The sequence below is a fragment of the Oryzias melastigma genome, linkage group LG14 (genome assembly GCF_002922805.2).
Source record: "Oryzias melastigma strain HK-1 linkage group LG14, ASM292280v2, whole genome shotgun sequence".
Taxonomy (NCBI): Eukaryota; Metazoa; Chordata; class Actinopteri; order Beloniformes; family Adrianichthyidae; genus Oryzias; species Oryzias melastigma.
The window spans coordinates 15,745,218-15,764,079 of record NC_050525.1 but is presented as its reverse complement, the minus strand read 5'-3'; the positions used below and the strand labels follow the sequence as shown (position 1 = coordinate 15,764,079).

At 35.4% G+C, this 18,862-nt stretch overlaps 2 protein-coding genes and 1 long non-coding RNA gene across 3 annotated transcripts; all 3 read left to right on the top strand.

Moving 5' to 3' along the window:
• The first annotated feature begins 1,417 nt into the window (after positions 1 to 1,417).
• Positions 1,418 to 4,040, top strand: LOC118599668. The gene is made up of 2 exons (XR_004949109.1): positions 1,418 to 2,099; positions 2,234 to 4,040. It is a non-coding gene; the product is annotated as an uncharacterized LOC118599668 (long non-coding RNA).
• Positions 4,041 to 4,434: 394 nt separating this feature from the next.
• si:ch1073-15f19.2 (T-cell surface protein tactile) lies at positions 4,435 to 14,039 on the top strand. Its single transcript, XM_024266244.2, has 7 exons — positions 4,435 to 5,188; positions 5,317 to 5,661; positions 5,898 to 6,007; positions 6,139 to 6,292; positions 9,889 to 10,338; positions 10,884 to 10,980; positions 12,275 to 14,039. Exons 1-7 carry the CDS (start codon positions 5,131 to 5,133, stop codon positions 12,426 to 12,428), a joined length of 1,368 nt encoding a protein of 455 aa, XP_024122012.2. The 5' UTR covers positions 4,435 to 5,130; the 3' UTR covers positions 12,429 to 14,039.
• A 1,432-nt stretch (positions 14,040 to 15,471) lies between these two features.
• Positions 15,472 to 18,862, top strand: LOC112142519. Its single transcript, XM_024265954.2, has 6 exons — positions 15,472 to 15,672; positions 15,978 to 16,082; positions 16,166 to 16,208; positions 16,360 to 16,484; positions 16,735 to 16,787; positions 17,545 to 18,862. The coding sequence occupies exons 1-6, from the start codon at positions 15,609 to 15,611 to the stop codon at positions 17,992 to 17,994; spliced, it is 840 nt and encodes a 279-aa protein (XP_024121722.1). The 5' UTR covers positions 15,472 to 15,608; the 3' UTR covers positions 17,995 to 18,862.

Below are 18,862 nucleotides of genomic sequence, written 5' to 3'. Positions count from 1 at the left end.
TCGTCTCCTCCTCATGACGTCATCATTCTGCCCCCTCTCTGCATCCTCCAATCAAATTAATAGTAACAAAAATATATTAAGGCCTCTTCCTAATTAAACAGCAAAAGAGAGTGTCATGTTTAAAGCTGTAATGTTTTGTGTTTAAATTAAAACTTCTCATACAGTGTTTGTTGTGTTTTTTCTTTATTAACACAAATGGTCCACGCTTTAGATTAGGGTACTGCAAACTAGTGTAATAAGCAGTGTATAAACACATTTACAAGCATATTCTTAGTGGCTTATTAACTTGGTATTAGACATCAGTAATAAGCAATATAAGCAGTTCATTAATATCTTTATAAGCATATTCTTTGTGGCCTATTGCTTTGCGATTTAATAGCAGTCTAATAAGCAGCTTATTAATATCTTTATAAGCATATTCTTACCGGCCCATTAACCTGATAATATATAATACTGTAATAAGTAGCTTACAAATTGCTTATTAAGTATTTATAAGCACATAATTAATTGGATTGACATCATGCCATAATTTAGATAATGGTGTAATAAGCGGCTTATTAATATCTTTATAAGTGCTTATAATCATCTTACTAATGCTTATTAATATCTTATTGATACCACGCCATAATTTAGATAATAGTGTAATAAGCGGCTTATTAATATCTTTATAAGTGCATATAAGCAAATTATAAGCATCTTACTAATGCTTATTAATATCTTATTAATACTTAACAAGCACACCTTAATATAAAGCGTTACCGCTGGTGAAAGTATAGTGCGCTGGTTTCAGGCTCCCAGCTGTCCCCAGCTCCATCTGTGCTCCTGTCCTTGGTCGTGGACCTCACCTCTGGCTCATCTCACACCCCCACCTGTCACGCAGCTCCATCTAGATAAAGGATCATCTGTGCTCCTGTCCTTGGTCATGGACCTCGCCTCTGGCACGTCTCACGCCCCCACCTGTCACGCAGCTCCATTGACATAAAGGATCGTCTGTGCTCCTGTCCTTGGTCGTGGACCTCGCCTCTGGCTCATCTCACGCCCCACTCAGTTGGAGGAGGCTTGGTGCAAAATGTTGTAGTGGTGCAAATCTCGTAAATCTTGCTCCAGAGTTTTTATTTTACAGCTCTATTCATAAATTTGAAAGATTTGGTGTGATATAATTCCAGCTGAGGACAAACCGCCATTATGAAGTTATCCTTCCATGATCAATTTTTAAACAATTGGCCCTTTTGTGAATTAAAAAGGATACCATCCAAATGTCACAAATCCAAATCCCTGATTGGTTAAAGTTCAACTTGGTTTAAATCGCAACACATGTTTTGTATATAGAGTCTGAAAAGTTGTAAAAAGTTGTGTAGAAATGCATGAATGCAAAAGCTTTGAACGAAACATGCATTTACAAAGACTTTTCGAGGTATGTACACACTGGCCGCATGTGATGCATTCAAGAGCGTGCAATTCCCGGTTTCATGAATGCGCATGTTCAACCAGCACCAGATAAGAACGGGCTTCTTCTTTTTTTACTGTTCTCTCCAGGTTTTCTCTTTCACAGCTCTACTCCCACATGTGAAAGTCTTGATGTCATGTAATTCCAGACAGACACAAACTGCAATTATTAATTTATCCTTCGTGATCATGTTTACAATTTTTTGCCTGTTTTGAAGAACAGGTTACAAAATACACATTTGGGTAAAAGTATAACACCTTTTTAGGGTTTTTGTTGTCTTATTTTGGTTGTCTTGACCCATTTACAGAATGTTAAGCAATGCTCGCCCACGATGAAAAGAATGCATGAGAGAATGTTAGAGAAAATTCGTTTGGCTTGCAGGTTTTTTTTTTTTTTTACCTATTTTGTTTTTGAGGCCACAGAGCTTCAGGACCATGTACACCTTGAAATGCACGACTTTGTGGCTTTCAGTCAAACAAACGCTCATCCTGTTCACAGACGGTCTCACTCTGCAGCTATCAGTGAACTGTTGTGTCTTTCAGCAAATCCTTCACTTTTGTCTGATTGACAGTATTCATTCAGGGGAACACAACTATGCCTGGAGCTGCTTTTGGGCTGTTTTTTCTTCAGCTTTTAGTCTCCGTTATCCAAGGTAATTGTGGACATCTACATGTACTGTAACTTACTGTATGTCAAATCAGTGGCTTGCTTTGTTAAACCTCACGCAGTGTGTTAGTTAGTTAGTGGCTTTTGCTTCTAACTTTTTCTACTCTGTTTTTCTGTTAGGGCTCCAGAATGTCAATGTCATTCCTGGGTCAACAGTGGAAGCCGTCGTGGGGCAGAACGTCAGTTTGCCGTGTATCTTAAAAGAAGATCATGACCTTAAAATCATTCTTTCTGAATGGACAAAAAACGGAGCAACAAAGCTGGCGTTGTACAGTGTAGACCACGGACTGCACCTCTTTTGGACAAATGTTACTGTCCAGATTAAGAAAAGTAGCACAAACAAAATACTGGGCACCTATCAATACCTCCAAAATGTAAAGAAATGGGATAGTGGAAATTATAATTGTAAGATTGCAGGTTTTCCTTTAAGTTCTAATATAAGTGTAACAAGTCTAATAGTCAAAGACAGACCTGGGCATTATACGACCCATGAGCCAGAAAAGGCCCTTTGCTTACCTTTGACTGCTCCGCGTGAGGTAAATGGAAAATCTCCTGAAAATAAAACACATTTCCAACAATTACAAGACAACATTGATCCCACTCCTCCATAGAATCCGCGCCACACTTAAAAGCCTGTTTAAATTGCACAAGAGTTTTTGGAGGACAAAATGTCTGCTCGGGGTAAAAAGCACAAGACAGAAATCAAATGCAAAGTTTTCAACAAAATTGGACTGTTAAGTACTTTTTCACTTATATTGGAGGTAAAGCAGTGTGTTCAGTGTGCAAGGAGCAGATCGCTGTATTTAAGGATTATATTTTGAGTCAACATTACGATAGGAAGCACGGCGAGACAAACAGAAACTTCCCCGAGACCGAAATGGCGCGGACTGCAGAGACTTTGCTTGGTAAGATACAAAAATGAGGATCTAGGACATCTTGGAAAATATGGAACTTTAGCTAAAAAGTCAAGTGGCAAAATTTGACTTTTTTTCTATGGCTGTGGACGAGGGATAACAGGGTTCAAGATCACGGAGGAGATGGCTGCAATGTGCGGACTAAAGAGGGGACAATGACCGGGAGCAATCTGCTCACAGAGGTAAATGCTTGCATGGACGCACTGGGACAGAAATGAGACACATTGGTGGACCTCGCAATGGCTGGCTGTCCATATATTACTGGAAAAATGTTGGACTTTTGAAACGTATCTGAGACAAAGTGACAGAAAAAGGCACATATCTTTTTTTTAAAACTGTAAATAAAAACATGTAACATAAGGGGAGGGTCCACTCAAGACTTTTCTTTTACCCTTTCCTTTTCAAGCACATTGCTTTGTGTTATACTTGTAATATATATATATGTATATATATATATATACATTTATATGTGGGTGTGTGTGTGTGTGTATCAGCATGAGCTTTACAAGTTAGTGCTTAAACTCAACCATGTGTTTGATATTGTTACAAAAATTGTAAACTTTATTAGGGCAAGATTGTGGGAAAATTGTGATGTCTATTTAACACTGTTGTGATTCATAAAAATATCTAAAAGTTCAATGTTTTCTTTAGCTTTTCTTTACTTGTGGATATTTGATTAATTTTTTTTTCAAAAACAAGGTAATTGTTTCATTTCTTATTTAAAGCAAATGGTCTTAACAGGTCGCAAAAACAATACTATTTGTTACTATCTTAAAATAAAGAAATACAATTGATTTTACCAAAAACAAGCAGGAGAAACTCATACTAAAGAAAGGGGAGTTTACCTCCAGCTGAATGACAACAGGCTACATCTGTGCTTCCTTCTCAAGGTCCACATGGTGCTTTAAAGGCTTCCTTCACCACTCCTGAAACTGAAACTGATCAGACACAGATAGACACACAAAGATCCACAAAAATGCAGAGGTCCCACTCTGAAACAGGAATAAAACACCCCCCCCAAAAAAAACACAGAACAAAAAGAAAAACAAAACGAATGCATAACAATGACCATTGATTGAAAGGAGGCTCTTAGACATCCTAGTTTCAGTTACGCTTATCATCATGTTACTTCACAGCTTAAGTCCTTCTGTCTTCTTTGCAATAAAACCAACATTGAGAAAAACCTAAAGAAACAAACCACCATCGCTAATTTCTCCTTCGTGATCATGTTAATTCTGTGAATTAAAAGGGACGCCATCCATGCAAGTCACTGATTGGACAAAAGAATGTGTGTTTAATGGCCACCATTTTTTTTTTACGTAGAGTCCAAAAAAAATGGTAAAAACTTGCATAGTTTGAAATCTAAACATTCATACAGACTTTCATTGAAAGTGGCCACTTGAACGTGCGTTGCCGAGGACGGCGTGAACGTAGCTTGAGCGTTATGATGTGAGGAGGACAACAAGACGACAAACATAAGAACAGGTTACAAAACACATATTCTGTGTAGTGATATAAATGAACTATCCTTGACATGTCAACGTCGGGAGTGGGGTCGCACTGAACTTAATTTTTTTCAATGATTTTTGATTTTCACTGGTGTCCAAAGCAGACGACATCCTGTCTACTTTTTTCCACTTTTGTCATAGCAGAAATAACATTTCAGTGTGATAGTGGGGACATCTGGACCCCAAAAGATAACACAAGGGTTAAAAAAAAAAAAACTAGTTACAGCAACACATCTTTTAGGGTTTTTTTTTTTATATGTTATATTTATTATCTTGACCCATTTTCAGACTGTTAAGCAATGCTCGGCCCCAATGAAAAGAATGCATGAGAATGTTAGTGATTTACATCTATGTCAGGTATCTGTTTGGCTTGAAGGTTTTTTTTTTTTTTTTTTTTTTTCCTTTTCTGTTTTTGAGGCCACAAAGCTTCAGGACCATGCATGACTCAAAATGCACGACTTGTGGCTTCCTGTCAAACAAACGCTCATCCTGTTCACAGACAGTCTCACTCTGCAACTATCAGTGAACTGTTGTGTCTTTCAGCAAATCCTTCACTTTTGTCTGATTGACGGTATTCATTCAGGGGAGCGCAACTATGCCTGGAGCTGCTTTTGGGCTGTTTTTTCTTCAGCTTTTAGTCTCCGTTATCCAAGGTAATTGTGGACATCTACATGTACCATAGCTCACATCAAATCAGTGTCTTGCTTTGTTAAACCTCATAGAGTATGTTAGTTAGTTAGTGGCTTTTGCTTCTAACTTTTTCACTTTGTTTTTCTGTTAGGGCTCCAGGATGTCAATGTCATTCCTGGCTCAACAGTGGAAGCTGTTGTGGGGCAGAACGTCAGTTTGCCATGTATCCTAGAAGAAGATCATACATTCAAGATCACTATTATTGAATGGACAAAAAACGGAGCAACAAAGCTGGTGGTGTACAGTGTAGACTATGGACTGCACCACTTTTGGACAAATGTTACTGTCCAGATTAAGAAAAGTAGCACAAACAAAATGCTGGGCACCTATCTATACCTCCAAAATGTAAAGAAATTGGATAGTGGAAATTATACTTGTACAATTTCAAGTTTTCCTTCAGGTTCTGATTTACGTGTAACAAGTCTAATAGTCAAAGGTAAGTTGAGCTTATGTAGATTTATTTTAGCACACCTTAAACTGTTTTTGCGTTGCAACACATGGCCTCGAAAGTTGTTTTAATTTTAACAATACGCAAATACAACTCTATTTCTTTGCATAATTACATTTTTTCTTCTCAATTAAATCTCCAGTCCTTTTCTTTTTTTCAAGGCTATAACTTTACTGTAAGGCTGTGATTGATTCACCTTTTAAAAAATGTCCTTTTCCCACCAGATGAAATTCAAATCATTTGCGATGCTAATGCAACTGTTGAGGTTCTCTACGGAGGAAATGTCACCATTGGCTGCACGGACATTCCTCATGCACAATATAGATGGACCAAGGTAAAATGGGCTAGAACCATTACGATGAGCTGCCAAAAAAAGAAAAAAAACAACATAAAATCAGCTGTTTTGGAGGAATTTGACTACATCTATTTGTTATTATGTAAGAGATGCATGTTTTTTTGCCTTAGGACCAGAGGCTGGTGTCAGACAAAGAATTTCTGGATCTCCGGTTGGTGACAGACGATCATGCAGGGATTTATATTCTGACCGTTGATGCTGGAGCCAAAAGCCTGCATAGAGAGTTTAGCATCATTGTGCAATCAGAAACCAGCTTTACCACAGGTAAGTCTTCCTGTTGGTTTTCTTTTTTTTTCTTTACACCCACTTGACCCACTCTGAACATGACTTGCCATTTTGCATTTTTCTCAGCAGTTCAGTGCTGCAGAAGGACAATTACGTCAGAATGAGTTAATTAGAAACTTCAAACTTTTTCTTTATTTCCTGTTAGATGTCAGATAGTGTTGAACTGGTTGACAAAATAAGGTGTTCACAGCATCTGAAGCTACATTTATGGTAATATAGTCAAACACACTCACAGCTTTAGATGATTCGTTCTCAGTTGTCTGAAGCAGACGTTGTAAAAAACAAAACCAAGAGGGTTTATATTCTGTTAAAATTCAGCTTTCTGTGTTGGGATTGATTCCATTTGGGTAAGTGATCTCACAAGGCTCTGCTTTCTTGTATGCATGCTTCACAGAAATGTAAAAAACAAAAGTTTTCAGGTGCAGATAAAACAGTTGTAGTTCCTGTTCTTGTTTTCTTCATACTTTCAAGCCCTAAACAGCCGTCAAAAACCCAAATCCTCCTGTGGAGTGAGAGCACAATCTATTGGTCAGACTAGAGAATTGCAGCAAGTTGATGCCCACAAATACACTAATATTATTTTTAAATTAATTTAAAGTATAACTTTTTGAGTTTTTTTGTCTGCTCAATATTCTAAACAGTACTAGAGTGTATGGAGAAATAAATAGTTCATAGAATGTTCACACAGCTTTTGTCATTGTGTTTCCTATTGACATCCACAATTTAATATCCTGAATCATATTCAAAATCCTTATGTGGTTCTGGTGCATCCAAATTCAAATTCATTTTATTTTTAGCTAAATTCAAATTCAGTGACTTTTTGGCTAATGACTTAACTTTTCAACCTCATATTCTATTCAAATATATAGTTAATAAAAAAATAACATTTTTACGACGTGCATGAAGGGCTGATACAAAGAAAGGAACACATACAGGAATCGTTGGTTAAGAGATTTCTGACTGGAAGAAACAAAAGTGGATTTAGTTGCCTTTTCTAGCATCAAAATCGTAACAAGGCTGTTTTATAAAGATGATTCAGAGCTAAAGGTCTTCCATTTAAATATTTCTGCCTTTTATTAAACCATTCATGAAGTCTAATCTCACTTATAATGACGTCCGTTGTACATAATTCATCAAAATATTATCTGTGCTCTGAGCTCAGTGAGAATAATACATACAGGAAGTTTGTGTAAATATATCAGATATTCTTTTCTACCTGATTATATTAAGGGATGATTTTGATTTTATTACAGCAATGCACAAAATCTGATCTCAAATAAATCAAGTAAACTGTGAGTTTAATTAGAAGTTCCTAAATATGTAGGGAAAAAAGTAAGTAATAGAGGTAGAAATATATATATATTCTCTTACTTTCACTCTTTTTTAAGCAATTAATTGAACTGTTTTTGACAAAAACCCCATTTAATGGATTTTTTATGTACAAGTAAATATGTCTATCAAAAGGATTTATAATGACATTATGTGTATATCTATGAATATATATCTCATTCACTTTCAATAATTTATTTTCCAATCAAATCAAACCATCTTAAGTTTAATATAGTGGTAGATGTAAATCTCGTTTGTCTTCTTTTGTATTTTTTTGTTTTTGTTAGTTGAAATCCATTCCAAATGATTTAAAATCACTTTAGTGTTTTGGAATTTTGGAAGAACATCCTTGTAATTAGGAAAAAAGTTCAGTGAAAATGAATAAATAAAATGTTCTCATCGCCTAACATATTATACAAGATAGTAATCATGGAGCATGACTGTTAAAGTAGCCAATTGGGATTTTTGGGGAATTTCCACCAGAAAATAAAAACATAATATAAAGAAAATGATACAGCATGGTGACAGAGACAAGTTTTAAAAAATGGGTGGACAGCAATTTCATATCAAGTGAGAGTAAGCATCATCAGTGCTGAATGTCAGGAGTGTACTTGTGGGTAAGGACCTTTTCTGTCCAAAAGTCACACAAGAACTATGAAACTATGACTCAAGTCCACGTAATATAGTGAACTGTGATACTATAAATACATCTGTCTGACCAAAAGACCATCATCTGGAGTAATTATCATGTTTTAGTCCAAACCAAACAGCCTTTTAGTAGAAATACCCCAAACTCACTGTCAGGCACAATGACAGAGATGTGAAGATTTGGTTGTTTGGCTGTCCCTTAACCTGGACCTTTTGCTGTATATGATTTCAATGAATATCCTGTTTAAACCACAGAAGAGTTCAGATAAAACTGGGTCATCTGATAAAGAAGGTTAAAAAGCAAAACAAGCAAAAGCATTTGACATTTGCTCCAAAAGAAAAAGGTAGAAATCCTAATCAAAGTCAGATTCTTGTTCAGTTAGCTGTCAGTGGGCTTTAACAATAAACATATATATATATATATATAGCTTAGTCCCGTTTCAAATAAATCTGCTTGTGCTTACTGATGTCAAAGCAAGTTTGAGAGGCACACGGTTCAAAATACCGTCAGGTTTTTTGCTTTTATTACAAGCTGCCAACCAGACTGGGTGTTATTGTAAATAGCTTAACGTGGTTGAGAATTTGTGTAGTCAGTAATGTTGTATTATCGATATCCATTTTTTATTTATTTATTTATTTATTTTACGTGTTTCAAACAAGGCGGGATGTTTTTGTAAATATGCTGACATGGCTAACATTTAGCATTGTCGGAGTGTTACTGCTGGGAGTTAGCGTAGTCACAGTAACATTTGTTTTAGTAATATCAGTCTGTTTATATGTGTTGTTAACAAGGTTGGGAGTTCGTTTAGTTAGAGCAAAGTTTGTTTTAGCGGCTTCACTCTGTTTTTTACGTGTTCCAAACAAATTTTTGTAATTAAGCTAGCGCGGCTAATGTGTAGCAGTGTCGGCCTGTGTTTTTTATGTGTTACTAACAAGGGAGTTTCAGGTTTTGCTACTTTAATATGGCTAATGTGTTACATGTAAGTTCTAGAATTACTATGAATGCAGTTGATAAAGTCTAACTAACAGATTCGAGGATGTGTTGAATGCTAGTTTTTGAATGCACTTTTGACTTATGGTGTTCACACAGGTTTGTAGCTATCAAATACTAGCACATGTATTCACAGTTGAGAGAGTCTTGGTCCCAAATGCCAAAGTTGTGCTAATTTATTAATCTTGCCCCAACCTTTTTCTTACACAGCTGGTCACAAACCGCATTTATCAATTTCTCCTTCATGATAGATTTTCAAACGGTGGGTTCTTCAGCGTTTTGAAAAGGACACTTTTTTGCCAAGGATTTGTACGTAGACTGACTACAGAGTTAAAAATGTTTCTGAGCCCAGTGTGAACATAGCTTCATAGATTAATATGTCTTAGATATGATATAAATTCAAAAATGGACCATTCCTTAATGGTGCGCCTTATAATGCGTTGTGACCTATACAGCAGAGTATATGCTGTCTTGTGTTGAAAAATATAGAACAAAAAGTTTCAACAATCAATCTGCTGACTCCTGTTTTTCTCTGTGTATGTGTTTGACAGTTTCCATGGACTGTTATAAGCATTTGTTTGACAGAATCTTGTTCTTCCTCTTTCAGATGTCATGACAGTTGCACCAGAGAACCTGACTGAAATAATTCACAGCAGCTCCACACCTCCATCAACTACAGAGCTTCCAGCACATGTCAACTGGACCACTCGTCCAGATTCCAGCGATGCTTTAGTCACTGATTCTTTAGCCACAGATGTTTCAGAAACAACAGAAGAGAAGACAACCCACTCTATCAGCTTTACATCTGCAATGACTCCTGACAACTACTCGGAAACCAGTCAGCCGTTCAACTTTACTACAACAAACGCTGATACAGCGTTAATCCAATCTACACTCGACACCACCACGGATCAGATGACAGAAGAACCCATGTCTACCCATGTGGACCCGACTACTATTAACTCAACAGTCACAGAAGAATCCAGCACCCTCAATAGTTCTACAATAAAAGTTAACCTGGAGTACACTCCGACTGTGAATTCTCCTGATGGGAAAGGTAATATTTAATAAAATTTCCATGTTTTTATGATTAAAAAATATGTTTTCAGAGTTCAAAGCATCAGAATCTTGATGCGATCAACAGCAATTTGCTTGCAGATAGGAGTTGGTTTTCCCATTTCGAATGTTTGAAGTTATTTTCTGGTCGATAAATGTGTTTGTGGCTCCTCATGTAAGTCCACGGGGCCGTAAAATCAACAAAGAACAGTTTCTAAAAATATCAGAGGAGCCGAATTCTCCACAGGAAGAACCCCCAAGAGCTTCAGGTGAATGTTTAGTCAGAGTTAATATCTGTATATTCCTTACATGTTGTATTTTGATAAACTCCAGCTTTTTGAGCCTCAAGCTACTTAGCAAGATGGAAAATGTATCACGAGTGGATAGAATTGGTGCACAACCACAAGAGGATTTGAAGAAAAATTCAGCAAATGGTTTATCTTTTTTTACTTAAATCACCTACTTATCCTGCTTGGTTTGACTTAAGTATTCTCTGTTAAAAAAAAGAAATGTCTTTGCTAAAATATATATATGTATATCTCCTAGGTACCGCACGAGGTCATTTGGTGTTGATCATCCTTCCAGTGCTGACAGTACTCGGTGTTTTTGGTTTCCTCTATTGGGCACACAAAACATATAAAAGGTAAAAGCTCCACCCTTCAACAATGTTAGTGTCTTCTATTTGGTGGTCATGATATTATTTATCATAGTTTACCCTGTAAACACATCTCCTCAAAGAATTGACTAAATATTTGTTTTGTTTTTTTTAAATGTTTTTCCTTTTGATAAAATACATTTTAAAAAATTAGCAATTTCATTATTCCATGAGATATGTATTTATATATAGTATATACATATATATATATATTTCTATATATACATATATAGTTTAAGATGCAAAAATATTGGTGTGAATTTTCAGGAAAAATGCATCTTATTTACCCACTGTCTCAAATTTGATGTACCTTTGTTTTACCAGGGTATAACTGAATTGTTAAGAGTTTACTGTCAATATTTTTTTATTTTTTCAATAAGTAATCATTAAAAAATGTATGATAATAGATGAGTTAAAGTTCTGAAAATCATCTAAACTTTTCCTGCCAAAAATGTTTAAGATTTCATGGAGGCAGCCATTTTAAAATGAGGAAACGCTCATCTACTGCCCCTAGTGGAATGATGATGAACTATAGGGCAGAAATAATGGATCAACGGACATATAATGGGTTGTTATTGGAAAGTTTGAATTAAGTTAATGAAATAGGGGCCTCAGAAATGCCTGTATCAATTATAATAAAAGAAGGCGTTGACATAGTCCCCCTTCCATCATCTTTTGATCTATTGTAAAAGTGTTCCAAGTGGACTCTTAATTATGATTATGCAGTTTTTGGCCAAAAACATACATTGTTCTGTCAGATATAGTTTTTGCAGATGTCCATCCACAATTCACCTCTGAGTTTTTGGGGGGACCATTGACGCAGAGTAAGCCCTGATTTCCTATCATTACCCTCTTCCACTAGCTTACAGCCCCTCAAAACCCCAACCTAACTTTAGCATTGTAACAAAAATGGCGAGCAATATTGAAGCTATCCAGGTGCACAGTTTTGAGCCAGATGCCAGTTCAGATGAAAACGAAGACGTACACGGATATATTTGTCTGCGAGTGAATATATCAGAATGGAGTGGAGCAGGGAGCTTGTGGCTATAGCATCTACATCACAGCTATAAGCTTTATTAAACAGCATTTTTTTAAACAGAAATAGTTAGAAACAAAATTTGAAACTTCATTTCCTTTATATATGCCCTCTGTCCTGAAAAACAAGAACATGTTATACACATTGAGAACATGGTTTTCATAGGAGTGGGTCTTTAATAGACTGGTCTACTTTCTGTGGTCTGTCAGTTTCATCAGTCAACCCCTGTGTGCTCTTTCTCTGCAGACATATGGAGATGGAAGGTCCCCCTTCGTTCAAACCCCCTCCGCCTCCCGTCAAGTACACAGCTATAAGACAAAACGAAACACCAACCCAGTTTTTCCCTACGTCAAGATGCAATTCAATAGCAGATTACCCAGATAATACGTGTGTTTATTAAAAAAAGAACATTCACAAGCTTTACGTCGGGTGTGTNNNGGGGGGGGGGGGGGGGTTCGTGTGTGGTTTCCTGGTTGGTTTATTTGGTGCAGATTAAATGCATTGCTTTTACTTGCAGGTTGTTTTAAAGTGCAATTGCAGCCCAGCAGAATGAACTGACAGGAAGTGAAAGAGATTTACTTATGCAAACAAAGTCTCTGGACAATCTGGATTGTAAAGTTATTTCTTTTTTTTAATCATTATGAAGAAAATAAGGAAAAAAAAGTGCTATTTTGTTCATTGTGTACAATAATATCAGAATGTATAATATTAAGAGATGAATGACGTATATTAATTATTTTGTTAATGTTTTTTATGGAACAACATCTTAATGAAAGTGTTGTTTTTTGTACTGTTACATGTATTTTCTGTCTATATTTAATAAAAATGTTTTCAATGATTTAACTATAAGGTGGTTGACAACATACTTGTTGAAAAATATATAAATCATCATCATGATTATTTATATTACATATTTGTACATCCATTATCCAGATTTGTTCATGTATGCGTTTTTGTGTGCGAGTAACAAGAGATTTTTGAAGATTTCTATGTGTAGTTATTTTTAAGCTGTTGTAATTTTCAAGTTGTACATGTGTAAATTGTATATTTTTTTTTATTTTGCGATCTCTGTACTTGTGCACAAAATATTTTGTATACGTTACAAATCAATTACGCACAAATAAATCTAAAGTTACACACAAATCGAGAATCATACACACATAAATTGGGGTGAGTCTATTTTCTCTCCATATTTTAGAGATTTAAATGAATATGACGCCCCAAACTCTCAGCACACCCAAACTTGCCGCCCAGAATTTTACCTGCACCCCAACCACACACTCTCATTCACACTTAAGGGGCAACTTAGATCAGTTAACAAATTTTGCTACATTTAAAAATATTCATTTTTATCAAATTAATTTTTTAAGTTGAGTAAATCATCAACTCAGAATTTTAATTTAATGAAAACTAACAGTTTTAAAGTTAACAATTTAAGAACTCTGATTAATTGATCCAATTTGGAACTTTTTTCAGTGTAGAATGACCAGTTAATCTTATTTTTGGGCTGTGAGAAGAAGCCAGAGAGCACTAGGAGGACGTGCAAACTCTCCACGCAGACAGAACCCAGCCAGGATTTGAACCAAGGCCTCCTTACCGTGAGGTGAGAGTGGTAACCACTTCACCACCATGCAGGCTATATATAACACACACCTACAGTGAAGTCAACAGATGCTTTTTTTGTCATTGGCTCACCTAAACAAGCTAAAGCTAAGAATTAAAGACCTTGCTTGTCCACCACAACCACAAAGTGACACTCGTATCGACAGTTTGGGGCTAACACCACAGACCACACAACATCAAACAATAGATTTATCTTTTTTTTTTTTGTAATTTATTAGCATTTAATTTTTTTTCTTTTTATTCCACATAGTTGCAATTCATGCATGTATTTGAAGTTCTCATTTGACCACTTTAACAAACCAGTTAGTGAATCACAAGTTCGTGCAGAAACATTGAATCTGTTATATTAACACGTTTGCCCAAACGTGCTGTATATCGTGCTAAAAAACATTTCACAACTGCAGCCTGTCTTCTGATTTTCCAACCACACTAGCGAAACCACAAGGTACATGTGCTTGCAAGATCTGAATTCTCGATAAATTCATGTCAGAAGACTTGTGCAAACATGCATTGTGATGTGACAAGCTCTTTTGTTCTAAAGTCTAACCAAATACGTGTGAAAATGTGTCAAAAAGTGCAGAGTGTGAAGTTTGGTAATGCATTGTCAAATTAAGGATGAAATTTGGTTTTAATTCTTCTGAAACAAAATAAACAAGTTTAAAGGACAATCAAGTAAACGGAAGGGAAAATAAAAGATTTAATTTAAGCATCTTATTTTGAAATATTTTCCCCCGAGGAAATCTTTTCACAGACATCATTTCTAAAATGTGAAATTAATTGTTTCTAAAAGAGCATGGATGAGCAGTGGAAAGCAAACGAGGAGTTTGTCTGTAGAGAAATGTACATTAGTGATATCCATTCCAGCGATCATCGTCTTTAATAGCAAAACGCCGTTTTTAAAACTGTTTACATACTTAGAGGCAAGTCAAAGTGCTTCACAGAAAGATTCAGCAGAATGAAAAATTATATTTAAACACAATTTTGTGTGAATAAAAAGCAAATAAATATATCAAAATGAATGAAAGTTGCAAAAACAACAAAAATATTATACTAAAAAATAATTAAATTGAGATAGCTGAATGTGCAGATGCTGCAGCACTTAAAGAAGAGCACAAAGCATGAAATATTAATGTTCATATTTGGACCAGCGTGAATATAGTTTTGAACATATTAGGAAACTGGCTTCCTTTACGGTACGTGTTGCAAAGTAACAATTTTACTCTGGTTCTGATTTGAGATTTTGTTAGTTGTTTACTACCTACAAATGCAAATTGTAATTGGCTTATGAACTATGCAGAAATCTGACAAATGTCATTTTTAATTTTTGTTGTTTTTTTAAACAGGCAACCAACTATATGCATTTCAGAAGACATTTTCTTTCAATTCCTATTCAACAAAATATTTGCTTTAAAACAGTCAGACCTCATCTTCAAGTGTTTTTTTCTGTTGAATCCAATAAAACTTTATTTATAAAGCACTTTTTTTACCTTAGTAATTTAAAGAAAAAAATAATAATTTTAAAAAGCAAAACAAACACCATTACAAAAAAAAAAGAAATTAAATAAACTTCAAAAATTAGACTTTTTTTCATTAAGGCTTTTATTGTGAAGTTTCTGTTAGTGTAATTTTTTTATTAATATGCAAACTACAAAGAAATTATAATTCTATAATAATTCTGTGTAATCTATTAATGTGCTTTTATTTTTATTTTTTTTTAAAAAAGGTTGTTTGTACACATTTTTTTCATTATTGTCACATTTTGAAACAATAGAAGGATCTGCCTCAAGTTGTGTTGTATCCCACAGAGGCAACAACACAACCTGCCTCAGAATGAGGTTACGATGCTTCCTGTTTGTAACTGAAGAGCAGCCAGTTTTTGAAAGCACCTCAAAGATGTAGCGAAGGCAGGGTAAAAATAGACTACAGTGCAGCACGCCCCACTGATGAAAACGCAGTGATGTCTTTAAGTGGAGAACTACTCGATCACACTCGTGCAGTTCAAGACAACTTTAATATGAACGGTAAGAAAAGATTCACATTTTCGTTTTTTTTTAAAGATTTTTTTAAAAGGAACTTTTAAAGCCGTCTAATAGGATGTAAAAGAAAGAAAAGCATAATCTTTTTTTAGGCAAAGAACTAAATTCAGAACAGACTGTAGCTGCAGTTGGTGTGAAGAACAACGTTTAAACATTTAAACAATGTTAGTAGGTGAAAGTTTTTCTGTTTTTCCGATTTGTAAACTAAAAGACGTCAGTGTTCACATAAAATTTGCTCCTGGTTTAACAATTTCAGAGCTTATGATTTGTATTTTCTTCTTTCTTTTAAGAATTTCCAATTTACTTAGCTTGTGGAATCCTATCTGTGGCCTTGTTCATCTCCTTGAGTCTTCACATAATCTTTTGCCTCAGAAGAAGAGCCGCTGTGTGCAAAGGTAAACTCAAGCATCAATTTATTTTTGTTCACCTCTTTTCTTAGTACGACACTGTTAAAAAAAATGCTTCTTTCTTTGTACAGATGCAGATGGATGCTGCTTTGGCCACATTTCTGACAGAGAGACGTATGTTTTTTTTTTCTTTGTACTTTTCAAATTTAACTTTAAAAAGTCATGTGGAATTGAGTCAAAAATAAAAAGCAGTTTTTGTTTTAATATTTCTACTACTAAACCATGAAATGTGGAAATAAATTCAAAATTGTTTGTCTTGCTGCAGCCAGTCACAGATGGAGAGGCAGAATTTTCGTAATCTGAGTCATCGAGCGCAGCAGGAAAATCCCTGCAATCGTCGTGAGCAACAGGAAAATCCAATCTACGGCAACATCAGCACAGACAGAAGCGGTGAGCCGAGGCTTCAATAGATAACATTTATTTTGAAAAATATAAAAGGGGAAATCTTTGAATTAATTCTGTGAATTGCCCCCAAAAAATGCAATTTCAGCTTTTAGATGTTTAGCCAAATGTAGCAATTATTAATGCAAAAAAAAAGATTTTTGAATCAGTGGATTAAAAGTAGGTTTGATTTTCTTCTATTGACCTAAATTCAATTATTTAAGAACAAACCCAATAAAAAAATGACCTTTTTTCACAGAAGCTGCAGAGGATTGCTATGAGAGGATGCAGCGCAGTAGAAATCTCAGAAAGGTAAAAACTTTTATTATCATGTATTACATTTCAACAATTTATCAACAAGTTGACGCTGTAATGCAAATATTTTCTGCTTGTTTATTACTGTGAAAGTGTGTTTTAGGGCCAAAAAAAATGTAAAAATTTACATTTTTCTTGAAGCACTTCAGTTTGAAGCTTGAAGTTTAAAATAAAAATCAGATTAGTGGTTGGCATGTAGTTTAAATTCAACATTTAATGATTTGGCCCTTCTGGACTGTAACTTTTTTTTAACACTTTAACATCTGAGGCATCGCAAAATCTTAAATATACTGTAATTTTCTGACCGTTAACACGATCAATGTAATTCCAGTAGATTCTGCCACTTTTCTCCTTCAGAATCTACTGGAATTACATTGATCGCATTAAAAATTAAAAAAATTACAGTAAATAAAAGAAGATGAACAATGTAGCTCTGATGTTAAAGGGTTAAACATTATAGGAGTGACATAAGGTTAACTCTGTGCTGAACATATCTTATTAAATTAAATATTGAGGAAAAATAGTCCATATATTCGTCTCCTTACTTAAAATATTTTTTTATTTTTTGACAATTCCCACATAAAACATATTTTTAAAGCTTTTGAACATAGTTATCGTCATGCTTTTCAGTAAATACAAGAAATTTGAAGTCCAAAACTCAAATTTAACCTAAAAGGAGGCTCAGAAATGACATAAAAACGATGAAAAAGTGCTTTTTATTCATAGTATTTCCTCTCTTTTTTTCTTGATTCAGCCTTCAGAGGCTGACCTGAATTACGCCTCGCTGGATCTGAAGGTTGCAATGAAACGCAAGAAAAAGCACGGCCACTTGCAAGGCCAGACGCAGGGCCACAGCACGCTCCAGGAACACCTGCCAGACCGCCTCACACCCCCACCCAACGCCTTCCTGGAGCTCGACGCAGACGCAGACGCGCACCTGCCGCCGAGGGAGACCTGCACAATGGTTTCGCACAGCAGCATCTACCTGAACAGCCAGCAGATAGCCCAGGAGGCGGAGGAGATGGAGAGGGAGTGGAGCGCAAGCACGGAGATGGAGAGGGGATCTCTGGAAGGTCACCAGTGGGGGGAGGACGGTCGAAGCAGAGATTGGAAAATAGATCTGGACAGTGGGGAGGGTGAAGAGAGTAAACATTACGGTAGCAATGGTAATGTATGTGCACTGCTTTCAGAGGACGAAAACTAAAAGAACACTTTTGTGTCACACATTTAAGTTAAAACTGCTTCTTTCAAACTATCACAAACTATATTCTTGAAACAAAAAAAAAGTTGTGCAACTTCCTCCCAACTCAGGAAGGAAAATGTATATTTTTGTGAAGAGGATGTAATAAAATACCTAAGGAAAAAAAAACTGTATGTTGGTGACATTTAGAGGTCAATGTGGAACTTTAGCAGTTTATTGTGAAACAACGTCAGATCTTCACAGGAAATGGAAGAACCTTTCCTGTTTTGATGTCTCATCCATCACCAAAAAACTTCACATAAAAACAGCGTTTTATTTTCCCGTGTAGGCGACATTTCTCTGTCTAGACTTTCTACAGTTGTGATTCCCATGACGGACTATTAGAGTCACCTTAAAATAAAGAAATATTTAAATATAAGAAAAAAAGTCGCATAAATATAAGGAAAAAGTCAAACATTTACAAGAATAAAGTTGTTAAAATTATGAGAAAAAAGTCACAATCTTATGAGGAAAAAGCCATACTTTTTAGAAAATTAAGCCTCCCATTACGTCCTGACTAAATCTATCAATGCAGACATCTATGGGGAGAATTTTAGGCTTTGGTTTATCAAAGTATCCAAGTCCCATAATGCATTTGGACAACTATTCAACCAATGGTGTAAACAGAAAAACTCCTTATGGGTTAAGAATCATCTTCTGAAGAGGCTCAGTTTCCTGCTAATTCTTTTTAATGTTAATACCAACAACAACTGAAGTGGCCAATTCCAACATTTGTTGTTGTTGCCTATAGTTTTCTACAGACATTTGACTCATAAATGTATGACTTTAATCTTGTAAATTCTTAATTTGCAATTTGGGAAATTACAACTTA

Bases quoted from the DNA above. Each gene is read 5' to 3' on its own strand.
- si:ch1073-15f19.2 (XM_024266244.2), top strand. From the start codon at position 5,131: ATGCCTGGAGCTGCTTTTGGGCTGTTTTTTCTTCAGCTTTTAGTCTCC. The intron at 6,293-9,888 runs GTAAGTCTTCCT...TTCCTCTTTCAG, and splicing joins AGAAACCAGCTTTACCACAG to ATGTCATGACAGTTGCACCA. The intron at 10,339-10,883 runs GTAATATTTAAT...TATATCTCCTAG, and splicing joins GAATTCTCCTGATGGGAAAG to GTACCGCACGAGGTCATTTG.
- LOC112142519 (XM_024265954.2), top strand. From the start codon at position 15,609: ATGTCTTTAAGTGGAGAACTACTCGATCACACTCGTGCAGTTCAAGAC. The intron at 16,209-16,359 runs GTATGTTTTTTT...GTCTTGCTGCAG, and splicing joins CACATTTCTGACAGAGAGAC to CCAGTCACAGATGGAGAGGC. The intron at 16,788-17,544 runs GTAAAAACTTTT...TTCTTGATTCAG, and splicing joins GCAGTAGAAATCTCAGAAAG to CCTTCAGAGGCTGACCTGAA.